Below are 16,284 nucleotides of genomic sequence, written 5' to 3'. Positions count from 1 at the left end.
TTCACTGCATGAATAAACCACTTTGCTTGAAAACTACAGCAGTTATCCAACCAACTATGCTTGTTTTAAAGTCCCTCCCCTGGCACTGAACAAGTCTCCCAGCTTGTTGATTACAAAGAATTGCTTGCCCTCTATAACCCTGATCAAAGAAAAGACTTGCAAAGAGGTCCCCCAGTGGCTGCCAACAACTTTGTTGGCTGCCTCTGATCTTTCTCATCACCATAACAACTTGGAAACCAATCCTAGCACCGATATCATTATGATTTGTTGACGACTTGCGTATTTCTTGTAATGCTACACTGGTAGCCCCTGTAGCAACTGAAGGCTACTTAGAAAATGAAAAGAAGATGAACAAAATAGAGTCAGATTTAATCCCTTAGACATCCTACAGAACATGATGAATAATTGAAAATAAGGAATTGATTTTCAGCAATGATAAATTACCATAATTCCGAAGTTTTTGATGGAAAGTGACAGAAAAGGCTTATGATTTTAATCTGATTATGGTTATTCTGCCTTAACAACTTCAATCTTGACCTGTGAAAGTAATATGGAGCATTCAATTTAAAAAATGAAAATATATACATGAATCTCTTCACTCTCACAGTTTAATTTCGTTTATTTCACAAAATTTTGTTTTTTCATGAAGAAATCCAAGATAATATTAGTTTGTGTCTGCAAGCCACTCAAAACCCTGCCACTATGAACAATTGTTGCATACAGAATGCAAAATTTGTTTCCATAATACTTCAAATAAATTCACTGTAAAATTTTGCTGTCAGTAAGATGCTAACATTAAGTGTCCACACACTTACTGAATAAATTGTACTGGAATTACCATCCAATAGTGACAGATGAATATTTTTCTAACAATGAGCACAAATTTGAGAAGAGTATTACATTAAAAATTAAAAATTATATTCAGATGCAAGAATGCACTTCAATGTCCTATTTGCAGTACCAAACATAATCCTGCATAGAATCCTAAACCCTAATTTCATTTTCTAATCAGGTTTTTTAATAGGTTTGTACAAGTATATAGGGATGTATCAGTGTTGTGGTCAAGTATTTAACTTTGCCAGCATCAAAGCATTGAAGAGCATTCTGATATTTGGCAATCTTTGATTTCTTTCTGTGCCAGCAATTCTACTTTTGTCTGACTCTTCATTGCTTGAAGTACTTCAGACCCTTCAGGAAACACAAATCCAACGTTGTGTAACAATTTGAATAATTTGCTGCCATCAATCATTTATTATCCTCCTTTGAACATTCTGCACCCAGCAGCTCACACACAAGATAGCGAGTAAAACTGAAGTGTCTACATGTTTCAAATTTTCTGGTCCCCAGCTATAAATGCCATATTTCCAGGAAAATCATCAAATACTCATTGATTAGGATCATGGTGTTCTTGAACACAATAACAGAAGAAAGTTACAATATATTTCTAGAACACCATTTGTGTTTGGACGAATGCTGGACAACTCAGGCTTTCAGGGTATAGCAATCAAATCAGCTCTCTGAAGCACAGAATGGTACCTAACTTCAATATTCAGATTTGGAATATTCAAATTCTACTGTTCAATGACGTATTATTTATGGTTATCAGTAGGAAGTCTTGGTTACATCTACATGTATGCAGCAACAGTCCTAATTTCTTTCATGAACCAAAAATAGATTATCATCATCAGATTAGAGAGGTGGTAAGTAGCTTAATTTCTCAAATCTTCAAAGGAAAATTATGCATTGAAGTATGTGAGCACTTCACTTGCACACATAATTTTCCTTTCAAATGGGACCTACTTTGTACGCAGATATTTATCATAACTAGATATGTTTTTATTGTATTTCTGATTTTTCTTTCACAAAAAAGTCAAGTTCTCCCATGCAATATAAGATCTCCAAACTTCCCCCATCCTTTAGATTAAATTCTACGCACACAACTTTTCAAGATGTCCACAGCTACATTATTGAGATTGAGTAACATTATCCACATTCACCAAGATTAAGCAAGATTACCTATCCTATCTGAAACTCATATAAATTCATCAACTGTGGCTCCATTCTGCTTTCATTTATCACGCTGCACTCACTTCTGATTAAATTCACTAATTTGCCAGCGTAGTTCATGCTATTCTTACAAGGCGCTCGGTGGCTTTTCAACTCTACAACAATATACCAGCGTGTCAATATGATTTTCCCCACAACTCAGATGAGCAATGTAATCTGCCATCAAATCCAGATGGTGAGATCAGACCCTAATTATTCAATTTCAAAATTGAATTCAGATCATTAGTTAAATACCAGATTTTGCATGAAATAATTACTGTTTCAGGCTATACAAGATGCACCGTTATTTAAGCTGGCCTAAGTCTTTGTTTGGTATCATTAATTTTTAATATTCCCCATGCGTACTTCTGTAATTTGCCAAATTGTAGACTGAACAATATTGGAAAACGGTAAATGAACAATTGTTTGATCAAAAGAAAAATCAAGATAAGCCCATGCCTACACAGCAAGCAGCCTGCGATATTCTTTAACACTAGCACAATTTCTTTCAATGTAAGAAATATCTGTATTGTAGTTATTCAGCAAAAAAGGAACTTCTTATCGTGTACTAGAAATCTCCATAAGGTCTAACTTTTGATATTCTTTTTTCCAGTATTTTTTAACTGTTTGTAAAATAGTTTCTCGATCTGCCCCTAAAATCATGCCAAATTTTTAGTGCTCAAATTGTCAACATAGCCTGTCTATATGTAATGTTCAAAGTTACAACTGAATTTTACTCTGCACTAGAATTTATCCAGTTATCTGTCAACAGTAAATTGCATATTGTACGCAACGCATTGTCTTTGTACACGTATGTATTTCAAAATATACTTTAGGGGTGAAAATGTACTCATCTTGTTGAACAAAAATTATCAAAAGTTACAGTTACTGTAGTATTTTCCTTTAAAGACTATATTGAAGGGTGTAAATACCTTGGAAATGATTGCAAGAGGAAATAGTTGATATGCCTGACAACTTTTCATTTTATTTGTACCGGTAAATGAATACATTATAGCGTACAGAGGCACAATTGCTGGCTACAGATCCACTATATCATAGAAGTGCCCATGGGTTTTGCATGTTATGAAAATGCTTCGGCGACAACTTTTAGTAAATAACGTCTTTAATTTATGGAGTTTGCACATAGAACACCCCTTCAGCTTCATCTCTGTAAAATCCTGTTATGAAATAGCAAAAGGTTGACTTTATAATTTCATTAAAGTTTGAACAAATTTTCAGACAAATCTTAAAACAACAGAGATTTTCAAAAGTCCATGTTCATCAATACTTTTGAAGGTGAAACTCAACCAGTGCTAAAATTAAGGACAATAGATTGAACTAATTTGACAGAGTTTATACATTTTGAATTCTTGAAGAAGAACAAGAAAATGTGAAAAAACCCTGTGTGTGAATAGAACCAATTTTCACATGTAAAATTGCATATTTTGGAACACTGCCAGCTACAGAGCTATATGCACATGTTGAATCTGTCAGTTTTGCTATAAAGGTCAAATTAAGGTGTGGAATGTACCTACATCACTTTCATTGCATTTCAATATCATTTCACTTGTCAAAATTAATAACTATGATCAGCAAACAAGCTGACATCGGCTTCTTGCATTTAGATTTGGTGTACCAGTTCTATTCTCTGGGCAGATATAAAACTGCCATGAAATATCATATTCTCAGACACAAAATATGAATATAGTTCATATTTGAATTGGGATAACTATATTTGTTGACATACCAGCAGATGTCCAAGATAACAAATAGGCTGGATCATTTCAGTTGGGTATTAGTACTTGTGATGTTGATTTTTAGTCATGTCTGTTTGTTGGAATCTGTTCGTTTTAAATTACTGAAATATTAATTTTTTTTAGTATAAGAAATATTCAGTTCATGTAGACAATATGTGTTCTAGTACATGGCGATAGTTAGTTAAAATAATCTTGTTAAAGGGAAGGGTTATTGGAACTGTGTGTGCATTGACTTTCATGTGTACAAACAATGTATTTCATGCATGATATCTTGATGCATCATGTTAACATTGCTTTAATAGGAACATTTAAATTTTATGATATTTATTGTTAACTAACGAACATGTTTTAACTTTTATCGCCAATGTACCCTAGATACAGTGTTTAAATCGGTCGTAGGGGTGCCTGGCAACCTTTGAGCAGAGTTCCAACGACAGCCTCCCTTTTAAATTCACTTTTATTATTTTGCTATGAAGAGTTTCAATAATCAACTTCATCTTCATGAAAAGAGAATCTCCTGAGTGTCCGTAACTTGTGAAAATACAAACATACCTCTGGGATAATTTTGAATCATTTCCTCTGCCTTAACTTGACTACGATATCCTTCAATTTTACCGCAAATTTTCAAAAGTTACTACAATCTTCTTCAGATAAGTTCCATAGATATACCAGCCTACTATTTCCCTTTTTTACTCATACTCCCGCCAAGGTAATGATATCTTCAGCAATTTAACAAATGGAATGAGATTTTACCAGCCTTTTTGAACTGTTCTCAATAATATTCTAAAAGGGTCCATTTCATCCTACCCTACCTGCAGACCTTTAATTTGACTCAAATGGCCTGCCCTGTCAAATCACAGACAATCACCTCCAGCTGTAATGCTTCCAACATATTACGTTAAGAGTTCAGGGAGAAGGAAGCCCACATCCCACTTAGTATGTGCCATCCATCACAAATCCATCTCTGTCACGATTTCAGAGTGGTGTCTAGTCGGAGAGGATAATATTCTACACGAAAATCAGCTTCTGGGATCATTCGTATCAGAGATAGATAAATGCATGATTGTCAAGCAAATGGTAAAAGTCCTTTCTCCCTCACAAAAAAAGGCTGACTATGGCGATTATGAGATATTTCTTACGTGAACTGACTGTTCTGAAACACAGCTAACAGTACTTTAGTAAGTATGTCATGCTCAGATCTGTGGTAAGCAAACTAAAGCTGGGACTCATTATTCATATCATAGACCGGCAACGTTGGAATGTTACTATTCAGAAAGTGCAGTCGTGTATCAAACATAAATTCAGTTATGACACATGAGTGGGATAAATGATTGGGTCTCTCAGATATAAATTAAATTTTAACATCTACAAAGCTTTTCATGTTCTCTCAAACAGATGTTCTGCGCACCCACATAGCTATACTGAGTTTAAATGCTTGCGTTATCGACGGCGGCGAAGATTAAACAAAATTTAACAGCATCGGAAGTTGGCATTTTCTTTTGAGCAAAGGACTCACAATTGCCCAGTTTCTACAGCTTTTAACTCGACCTACAAGTACTGTAGTACTACACATTTCTCTGTGGATTTGCATGGGCAAATTGCCAACATTTTGCATAATTGATCAATATTTTCCCGTAATTTGGGAGAAAAAGCCTGACAAATGATACAATATCATTCATAATTAGCTTTCAAGGCCAATATGAGAAACCTAATACTTTCACCCCGTTTTCAAGTATACTAGTCCACACAACCCATTGAAACAATGGGGATACACCATTTGCCTTACGGTAAAGGGGTAGTATGTTGCACCAAAATTTTTTTTTCGTGTGAATAAGACATAAGTCCTCATGATATTTTCCCTGCACAAAAATGCTGTACATGAAAGAAGGAATGGCTAACAGACTAAATCACAAACCAGTGACTGTTATTGCTGATGGGGATGAGGAGGGGTGGGGGGTGGGAGACTTAGAAACAAATCTCAATCAGCACATGATTCTGAATGTGAAAGTCACATTTATTTTTGTTAACATTAAATTATATTGATGGATAATACAGGGCGTATTTGGTGATTTGACTGATGTATGTTATCCAGAGTCTAGATGACTTCTGGGAATTTAATTTCCTTGAACACAGTATTATTAGTATTGCATATAACTTCTCATCGATTACTGTCTGTTACTGAATCAGTAACAACAATGAACAGGAAAGTTTAACACAGAACAACCCATGGATACAAACGTCGGCATGTTATTGTCCACTACATAACAAAATTGAATGGTCCCATTGTAAATTCATGAACGTTGATACTTTTGTACAGCTTGTAGACATTGCAGAGAATGGCAATAATGCGTATTGTTGACATTAAATTAACTTTCAGGAAAAACCCCCAAAGTGATGGAAATGTTGACTGTATACGATGATTTATCACATATATACTCTGCAGTGAATTGGACAATTGATCGGTGATATCCAGCGGCTATGCAAAGTGGATGTAAGTATGCTTGCAGGCACTTGGTATATGCACTCCATGATCGTACAGGGTTTATGCAGATTTACAACACTGAGGAAATTAAATACATGTAGTAAACCCTTTCACCACAAAGTTTTGGCAAATCCTTATTATTTTCAACGGACAGGGTGGGCCAACATATAAGGACATGGGGAGAAAGGGTTTGGAAGGACTTTCCATTTTCATCTGTGTTCAAGGTGTGTAGAGTTACAAATAACCAATTTTCTACAAGCGACCGTATACTGTAAACTCTGCAAATGATATGTAACCTTTTTTATATGTACCTACACCCATTTTTCCTTATCAAGTGATTACAAGACCACCATCCATCAAAAACCTACTGGCACATGAACGATGTGCAATCCAATAAATTGACTTTGTCAATCTGATACATGCACCTGGGCCCCACTACTTTTTCCCCATTAACAAATCTTGGGAGTTCAAATCTTGGTCTTGCTGTACAGATTTTGTCTCTGCAGTCAATCGATTATTCTAAATATTTCAAGACTAACTGGTATGGTGGTAAAATGATTTCAATATTTGAGCAAACGATAAATGATGTATGGCTTGAGAGAACATGACATTTTGCTAATGATGTATTTTCCAAGTTACACAATCATTGACATTTTTCATTTGCTTTACAGGTTTTTCATCTATTTGAATGACTTCAAGAAGGACAAAGCATCCCAACCAAAATGGTGAAACATGAGACCTTTGACCCTCAGTTGTTGTCCTCACAGTGTGGTCGTCCAAAATACTAATTGTCTCATCACACAGGTGTAAACTCACCCAACATACCTTCTTCCCAACATCAGCAGGACATGCCTAGATCAAATGGGAGAATATCTCCTGATCAGGAGAAGATTTCCGATCGGGAAACCACCTAGAAATGTTACATGTATTTTAGGACAGTTTCCCGATTACAATTTTCTCTTTTAGGAAAAATTCTCCTAATTTAGAGAATTTGTCCTAGAAGTGTAACAGTTTGTAAATGTTTGAATTTCTGGACACGACTTTGACGTAAAAAAGTGTAAATGACTGAAATAAACATTTCACGAAAACAACAACTGACTGTATCTCTTTTCTATAGAAGATATCACCATTATTGGATAAATTTGGAAATATGCAAATAAAGTGACGTATATGAACTTTTTCAGAACAATGGTAAACCCTCCCACAAATTTGATAATGAACATGCTGCTACACTTTTCCAAATGGTAAAATGTATATTTAAATGCTCAGGACCATGCTGTCAAAAGTAGTCTCCATATTGAGACAAATCCGATACAGAGTTTTCTCCCAAATTTTTACTGTATCTCAGTTTTAAGAAATGTTTACTTTAGCACCTTTAAAGAATTTTTGTCTCTTTTAAATATGATCTCAATGGTTGAAAGCTAACACATTTTCTAATGTTTGTTTGTTGTGCAAGATTAAAGAATACCATTTCAAATAAAGGGAGCCTCCCTTTAATAGGGCGCGAAGCTATGGCGGCGTTCATTGTATAAGTGGACACCAAACAGGCAACCCGCGGGCACACGCTCCAGAAAATGCCACTTTTTAGTTTTTTGCAGACAGACTGCTAAATGGTCAGCACGAAGCTGCTGCCAATCGAGCTCTGTGGTTATATTCAAATTCTAATGCGACTGGAAGACGATTTTTTAGGAAATTTGAGCTTTGGTGGTGGGGAATCAATGACCATTGGCGATTTGAACCGACCGTCAATCAAACGCTTGTGTAAACTCTATTTGCAGGATTAGCAAAAGGTGCAAAAGGGTTGAGATCAGTTTGTGTAATTAATGTTATAGAAATCAAACATCGTACTGGCCAGGTGTTTGACTGGGAGGAGAAATGCAAAAAAATGGGATTGAAAATTGCAGCTTTAAGAAAACAGGCATTTCAAGGATTGCATCTACACCCAAAGCCAATTCAACATCCTTACAAGCATATTCCTTATACCTTTGCTGTCAAATAGTTGTGGTTTCCGTAAAACAAAATTTGCAAAAGTTTCTCTTTCATGTATGCATAAATTCAAGTCTTCAATTCAAGACTCATCTGTACACCAAATAACAGGATGACAGATTTGCAGGATAATTTTTTAAAGTGGATGGACAGACATACAGACTACAGTCAAAGATGTCACACTAATCTTATCAGACTAAAAAACTCCCAGTATTTTTGCTAAATATATTTTACAAATGGGTACATATACATAACCAACTTTATTTCATGAAAATTGATGATGCAGTCAACCTGGAACAACCCTATTGTGCTGTACTGTGTAGTGTACATGCATATAAGTTGTTGAGTTGCTGTGACTGTGATCAAGAGTATCCTGCGGAATTCTCAAATAATCCCATTTACAGTTCTCTGTTGAGTCATTTTCACAGTGAAGTCTCAGCTTTTCATCTACAGCACTGTGCAGTTTACACGCAGTCACATTTCGCTAAACCCCTCTCACATTCTGAGGAGAAATGCATTAGTCTAGTGAAGTGTGACTGCACAATGTTTGTTCAATGTTCAGTGTTATTTATACAGCGTCTAATAGCGCTAGGAGATGGGGCTAGAGGAACATCAAATGGAGTAATCATGACACAGACCCCTTAACAGAGTTAATGAAGGTTTGCAGTGACGGCTTTCAAGATTCCTGTACAATCAGAATTAGGTTATGTGTGACTTTTCTTTGCCCATGAAGAAAAGGAAATGAGATTTCCATGGATGTATTGTGACTTGTTTCTGAAAAACTGGATTATGCGATGATCTTCAAAAATACCTTAATGTTGATGGGAAAAATAATACTTTGATTTTGATGATTGTGTCTGAAAAAATTGAAAATAGACTGATGAGGAATATTTATAAGGAAAAAGTGGAGATTCTGTTTCTTTGCAAAAACAACCAATACTGCTGGATTGATTGCGCCTGATATGATATTTTTATTTAAGTCCACTGAGTATTTTAATTTCATAATGGTAAATTATGTTTGATAAAAAAAAATTTTGTATCATTTGCAAGTTTTGGAAAGACACCTATAAGTCTCGTTAAAACAACTACGAGCAAAGTACAGCATATTTATGTGGTTTGCAAACAGGATACTATGGAACAAATCATACAGAATGAGTAAGGTGTACCATCTGAGTGTTAGACTGTTGAATGTGTAGGTGGAAATTGTACTCAAGGCAGAATGCGCCATGGGGACAGATATTCAGTCTCTATAAATCCTACAGTACTTGGCTGGTCTGCAACGAGTGTGGAAATGCTGACAAGAATAATAAGTTTGTGCCGTCTTGTTTTTCTGCAAGTTACAATAATTTCACTATCTTATTTTTTGTAAAAATAGGAAAAATTATTTTCAATATAGAATGCGATATAGCAGCCATTATGAATTTAAAATATGAATTTGAGGGAATGTGGCTCTCAAACTCAAAGATTTGCATGGAAACTGTCAAATTTTATCCTTGATTACCAAAGAGAATTAATCCATTGAGCGCCAAAGTCAAATTTTGTCACCTTTATCATATGTACACCAGTCAATATTTTCCTAATTTTGGAAAAATCTGTAGCCAATGAAATGTAAGGTCCACTTGGTCCAAAATTATGAAAAAAATTACATAAAAATTCATAAAATTGGTGAAATGTTGCAGCAAAATTAATGGCGGGAAAATTACAGCGCTCAAAGGGTTAAAAAGTTTGAACAAAAGTTTGAGACTTATTTTTGAGGTAACAGTATTACACTGAAATTAAGTAGTCAGTTTTCAAACTAGTTTTTATGTGGAGAGTGAGGCCAGTTTGACACATAGTGAACTATTAACAGGATAATTGGTGATAGAGTATGGCATATATGGGCATATTGCTGTCTCTTTCTATTTAATCTATTTTGACAATGTGCAGAGCTGTACATAAGAAGCATCATCTTGCATATATAAATGCGACAGCAAATATGATATTTTTAGATCAGAACAGGCTGTCAATTTTTCACTGTCATGCTGTATTTATAGAAATTGCTGAGGGCATTGTTACAACAGTACAGGGACTCGGGAGCTGGTCCCAATAGGTGTACCTTTGGTCATTTTCCAGCTGATTAATGCTTGTGCAGAAGTGTCCAGGTAAGTGTTATGTTTAGTCATATTGAAGTAACTGACATATACTGGTACTTAGAAATGTCAATGAAGTAATTATGACAACTCATTATGTCACTATAAATATAACACTAATAAACATACAAAAACTCCCAGGTAGACATTCATTGATACTATGTATCATCTACCAATTTCCAAATTATTTTCAACAGAAACTTAAACAAGCGACCTAGCGGCCGATATAGCTCCGCTGTGTTTATGTAGAGAATAACTATTTTTGACACATGTTGATGAAGAAGGGTGGAAATCTTTGATAGCTCGATGCAGTGGCCAGAAAAAAGTGGCTAAAATAAGCTGCAAAAATACGCAATTGAAGATTTCATCATACTTTGAATGTATCACAAGGATCATCCCTAAGAACATGTCAACCAAAGCTATCTGATGAGTAGTTTTTGAGAATAAATCTTTTGACCAAAAATGGCAACAATTGCCCCCAAAAGTAAAAGTTGCAGATTTCATCATAATTTCAAAAGATCAAATTTAGTTCATCTATAGAAACCTGTATACCAAATTTCAAAGCTGTAAGACAAGTACTTTTTGAGAAACGCATTTTTTGACCAAAAATAGGAAAAATTGCCCCAACAAATCAAAATTGCAGATTTCATCATTATTTCAATAAATATCATTTAGTTCATCTATGGAAACCTGTATACCAAATTTCAAAGCTATCAGATGAGTAGTTTTGAATATACACATTTTTTGACCAAAACTGGTAAAAATTTCCCCAAATTACAAAATTGTAGATTTCATCATAATTTCAATAACTATCATTTAGTTAATCTGTAGGAACCTGTATACCAAATTTCAAAGCTATCGGATGAGTAGTTTTGGAAATACACATTTTTTGACCAAAAATGGCAAAAATTGCCCCAAAAATACAAAATTACAGATTTCATCAGAAATTCAATACATATTACTTAGTTCATCGATATAAACCTGTATACCAAATTTCAAAACTATCAGACCAGTACTTTTTGAGAAATACATTTTTTGACCAAAAATGGCAAAAATTGCCTTAAAAATGCAAATTTGCATATTTCTGCACAATTTGAACAAATCTGAAATAGATTATCCCTAGGGACCTATGTACCAAATATCAAAGCTATCTGACTGGCAGTTTTGAAGGAGAAGATTTTTAAAGATTTTTTTACCAGAAATGACAAAAATTGCCTTAAAAATACAAATATGCAAATTTCGCCACGATTTGAACAAATCTGACTGAAGTCACCCTAAGCAAACTGCATATAAAATTTCAAAGCAATCCGACAAGCGGTTTCAGAGAAGAAGATTTTTTTACCAAAAACACCAAAAATGCCCGAAAAATACAAATATGCAAATTTCACCACGATTTGAACAAACTGAAGTGAGGTCACCTTAAGTGAACTGCATATAAAATTTCAAAGTAATTGGACTTGCGGTTTCAGAGGAGAAGGCAATTGTTGGCGGACGACGACGGACGGCGACGATGACGATGGACGACGACGGAAAATCAACCTATTTGATAAGCTCCGTGTCGCTGACAGCGGAGCTAAAAACAGAAGACAGACCATAAAAATGTTTGTGGTGTGAACAATGCAATTTCATATTTGTAATTAATTGCCTAATATCTTACAGTGTAGCCGCAACATTTATCACATGTGAGAAGTATTTCAAATGTTGAATGAATGATTTACAAAATTAAAAAAATATAATGTTTCTGTTTTAAATTAAAATTGCTGAAAGTAAAGTCAGTACTTTGCTAAATTTGTGATTTCAATATTCTGATGGCATTTTGGGTCATTAGAAATTCAAATACAAAATCTTCAGAACCAACAAGTATTTAGAAGGTTATTATCTAAGATGATTTTATTTTCATTTTGTACACTGAGAAAAACTTGCCACATTGCTTTAAAGAGGTTTGGAAATATTGTCATTTCATATCAGAGCTAAAACAATTTAATTTTGCACTTTTCTACATCTAACATTCTCTTAAAATTTATGAAAAATTTTCATATCTAACAGAACTGGAATAGCCACTGACAATAAGAAAACATGCCTGGGTAAAAAATGATAAAATAACCAGTCTTGCTAAAAAAAAAAGACTACCATCAGTAATGTTGCCTCTTTGTACAAACCAGAGACAAAATTACACTGCCTAATGCCGGACTTATGAACAAACATAAAATTTGTCTGTGCATCAGAGCTGGATATTCAAAAGATCAATATTTGATATTTGAATAGTACATTAAACTCAATTTCTAATTTCTTTTTCATTTCTACCGTGATTCTGACGTCACCTTGAACATTTCTCATTGCATTAGTTTTCAGTTGATTTCTTTAATCGAACATTACAATAGCTAGTGAAAATTTGAAGGCCTCTGTTACTCAGTTGTTGGGTACAGGTGTTTAATGGATTACAACCTTTAAGCATTGTATTTTGAGATCTTCCTTCAACACTCTGCTGTTGATCAAATTAAACTAAGCCCACAGCAGATACATGTAACAATTCTAAAACTCAATGGGGAAAAAAACGTTTATTCCACTTTCACACATTGTTGATTTTCTCCATTCGTGTTCAACTTTGTGTTTTACCTGACAATGGGTGAATATCTTTTGACAAGGATGTCTTTTTGATATGTGGCGTTGCATGTGTACAATACACACGATAAAATAAACAGCAATGTTGCCATCTATTTCCTTCCTTTTACATCTAATTAAATTTATACTGCCTGTATCTTCTTTCATCCGACCAAAAACACCATAGTCCTCATTTTCCTGGACATTATCTGCCTGGAAGCTTGTTCCCTCACTCCTCTTAAAAATTCACTGATGGTTGTGTCATATTTATGACAAAACCATTATTTCAGCATTAATACTGACGCATATAGTGTAATTCGATTACAACTAGGTCTTGTCAACTCTGTTCACCGACTGGTACTGAATGGTAAGGCCTGGCACTTTGAGAAAGACACAGTTTTCAAATTTCTCACTTTTTTCCTTCTCACTCCCTCATCTACCCTTGTTGACTCAACTTCTTCATATCTTCAGATTGGCAGAAACAAGACTTTCAATTGTTTTAAAAAATGCCCTGATCATTGTAAAATTTAGAAGGCAATTTTCAGGCTAAAAAGTGATGATAAAAAGTGATGACAAAGAACCTACTGAAAGACCAAGAATTTTAAGTCGTCTCTTTTGGAAACATCTTTTTTTTTGATACAGCTGATTTCTTTTAAGTGATTTGTACAAGAATTTTCATACCTTAAGTTTCAAGAGTAAAAGCGCTCAGTTCGGTCGAGGAAATCTTCTGTGAGCTTACAGCTTTCATCCCACTTGTTTTTTTCCAGTGAAGTCAGTGTTGATAAATTCTCCACATATTGTAGGGCTCCCTTCAGGTATCTGAAGAGATAATGATACCCTAAGTTAGCCTGAAATCTTGACATTTAAACTGAACACCAGGTTAAGGTGTCCTCCTGTTACCATGGAGTAATGGGGACATACGATTACCGAAATTGACGTGGTTGCTGTGAATGACCTGAAAAGAGTTTTTTCTTTCAGACACATCAAACATGCATTTATCTAATTAGCCACGGCTACCTACGTAACCTCCTGATGAAGTTAAGTACAAAGTGGCTATTGTAAAGAAGGGCCTACACAGATGGGAAAAAATGATTTCTCATGAAATGTGTAGGAGATGTGAACATTGGTATCTATACATTGGCATCTAACGTGTACTGTAAATAGCCACTCCGGCTGATGTTGACGGATGTGTTGCCAAGGAAATAATATCAGTGTTGCCTCGGTGAGCATGACATCTATGGCAAAAGTGAGCAAAATCCTTGTCCGTGGGGTGGATGAAACCAAAAATAAATTTAAATTGTATCAACAACCCAGACTTGCAGTCAGACAATCAAAGACAGATATTTCATGTGTAGATATCTGATGGAAAAAAGTCATGCTATGTACAAATAGCCTTTATCAAAGGCAGAGGGGTAATTTATATTATCAGGTAATGGCAATCAGATGTTTCAACTTTGACCTGCTGGACAGGATATGAATGCTTTCAAAATGCACACAGGTCCTTCATGTTAGGCTGAAAATATATGGAGTGAAGCTGCTAACACTCAGAATTACTTCAGAATCTATTGCAGTGATAAAGTTCCTATCAAACCAGAGAGCCGGAACGCTAAAAAAGGCACCTCTTGGCACTTGACAAACTGTTGAGATGTAAAGTGGAAAATAATTGCCATGAATTCGGCGGCAACAGTTCACATAAAATGGAACTTGAAAAACAGTGAGGATGACACTACAGCTTTCACCTTCCTAAATGAGTAGTCATGGTAGATTCTAGATCAGGTCTTGAAAGGTACACTCGTTGCATAAAGTTCAGAAATATTGAGTATAGAAGCTCACAGGTAAATATAATAGAACTGTCTATAGTGTAGAACCTTACTACCTCAATATTTTTTATGAAGGTTTAAATATCTTTATATAGTTTTGAATCAGTACAAAATGATTTTTAATATTTTCTCGATGTCATCTCTATGTTGACCACAAACCTCAGAACTTAAAAAGTGGTGCTATGTGTTTGATAAGAGTACATGCACGTTAGCTTTACACACTGCAGTGGCTACAATTGCAAGACTTAACCCACAGGCTCCAATGAAAAATGTACAACAAAAATACTGCCATTCCACAACTAGAATGACTGGATGAGAGGCCTGCTATAAAAAAGATGTCTGTCAACAAGCTAAAATGGATGAACTGAAAAAACCCTAAGATTTTTCTTCAACAACAAAATTAATCAATGCCATCGGTTCCCAATTACAATTTTTTAAACTTTTCAAATATGGAATTAGGGTGTCATTGGCATGTACTTTAACAATGTTATTGTCCTGTAAAATTACTACTTCTAGAACTAGCAATGTATTTTAAGTTTAAAAACTCTGAGTGATGCAGCTCTGTATGAATAGTTTTCAAACAATTACGATGAAACAATCACATCATAGAACAGCATTTGTATCAAAGTTACTGTATATTTTTTTTACCAAAGTGGACAGGGGGAATTTCCATAGAATGATATCATCTTGAACGATTTCTTTCGACAATATCTCCATCTCAACAACTTTTTGTTTTAGTCTGTTCAATTTACAAGTACTAATTGACCATACTTTTTTAACTGAAACCATCTTGGACACTGATCGAAAAAGTGAATCAGTGAGCATAGTGTACACCTGAATGCACTGAACAAGTGCAAGCAGCGAGAGAGAGAAAAAATGTGGCATCGAAACCTTATGTCTTCAATCATAATGATCATAGAATTTCAGAAAACTGCATGTAAAAAACGATTCACTGTAAATGATTTCTTATAACATGCATTATACATACCATATAAACAGCAGAAACCATGGCAACCATCACAGTAGGGCACTACGTTTTGTTTCTCTTTGAACTGACATGCCTAAGTACTGTAAGCTTCTCCAACTTACTATTCAACTTCAAATTGATAAGAGTATCCTTTCAACTTTCAAAATGTCATTACTTCATCTCCCCTCGATGATGACACTCAGAATGTTTCTGACAATATTCCTTGATGAGATCTGAACTTGCCTACGACTTTTACAAAAACAGTCATTGCTGCTATCATTAATTCAAGAAATAAAATGGAAGGTTCTTTCTCCTGGTGCTTTGGCGTTCTGGCTAAGCACACTAGAAATAGGAAACACTGGAATCCAATTCAATTCAATTCTCCAAGGAGATCACGTTATATTTATCAATTTTGAAGAGCTACTTTAAAGTAGTAAGATGGACATAAATCATTTAGACACTTTCTTTTCGAGAATGTAAAGACTAAAATATTCTC

The 16,284-nt window shown here is 34.8% G+C and overlaps 1 protein-coding gene across 2 annotated transcripts in view; it reads right to left on the bottom strand.

Moving 5' to 3' along the window:
* The window catches only part of LOC139149278 (endoplasmic reticulum membrane-associated RNA degradation protein-like), a 67,570-nt gene that overhangs the window by 25,154 nt on the left and 26,132 nt on the right, over nt 1–16,284 (bottom strand). For both annotated transcript variants that reach the window (XR_011556094.1, XM_070720930.1), the window contains exon 14: nt 13,683–13,820. Coding sequence is in view for 1 of the 2 variants with exons in the window: in XM_070720930.1 (XP_070577031.1) it covers nt 13,691–13,820 (130 nt within the window). In the remaining variant the exon portion in view is untranslated. The remainder of the gene's footprint in view (nt 1–13,682; nt 13,821–16,284) is intronic.

This window comes from Ptychodera flava, chromosome 14 (assembly GCF_041260155.1).
Source record: "Ptychodera flava strain L36383 chromosome 14, AS_Pfla_20210202, whole genome shotgun sequence".
In the NCBI taxonomy this organism is placed as follows: domain Eukaryota; kingdom Metazoa; phylum Hemichordata; class Enteropneusta; family Ptychoderidae; genus Ptychodera; species Ptychodera flava.
This window is presented reverse-complemented; position numbering and strand designations above follow the sequence as displayed.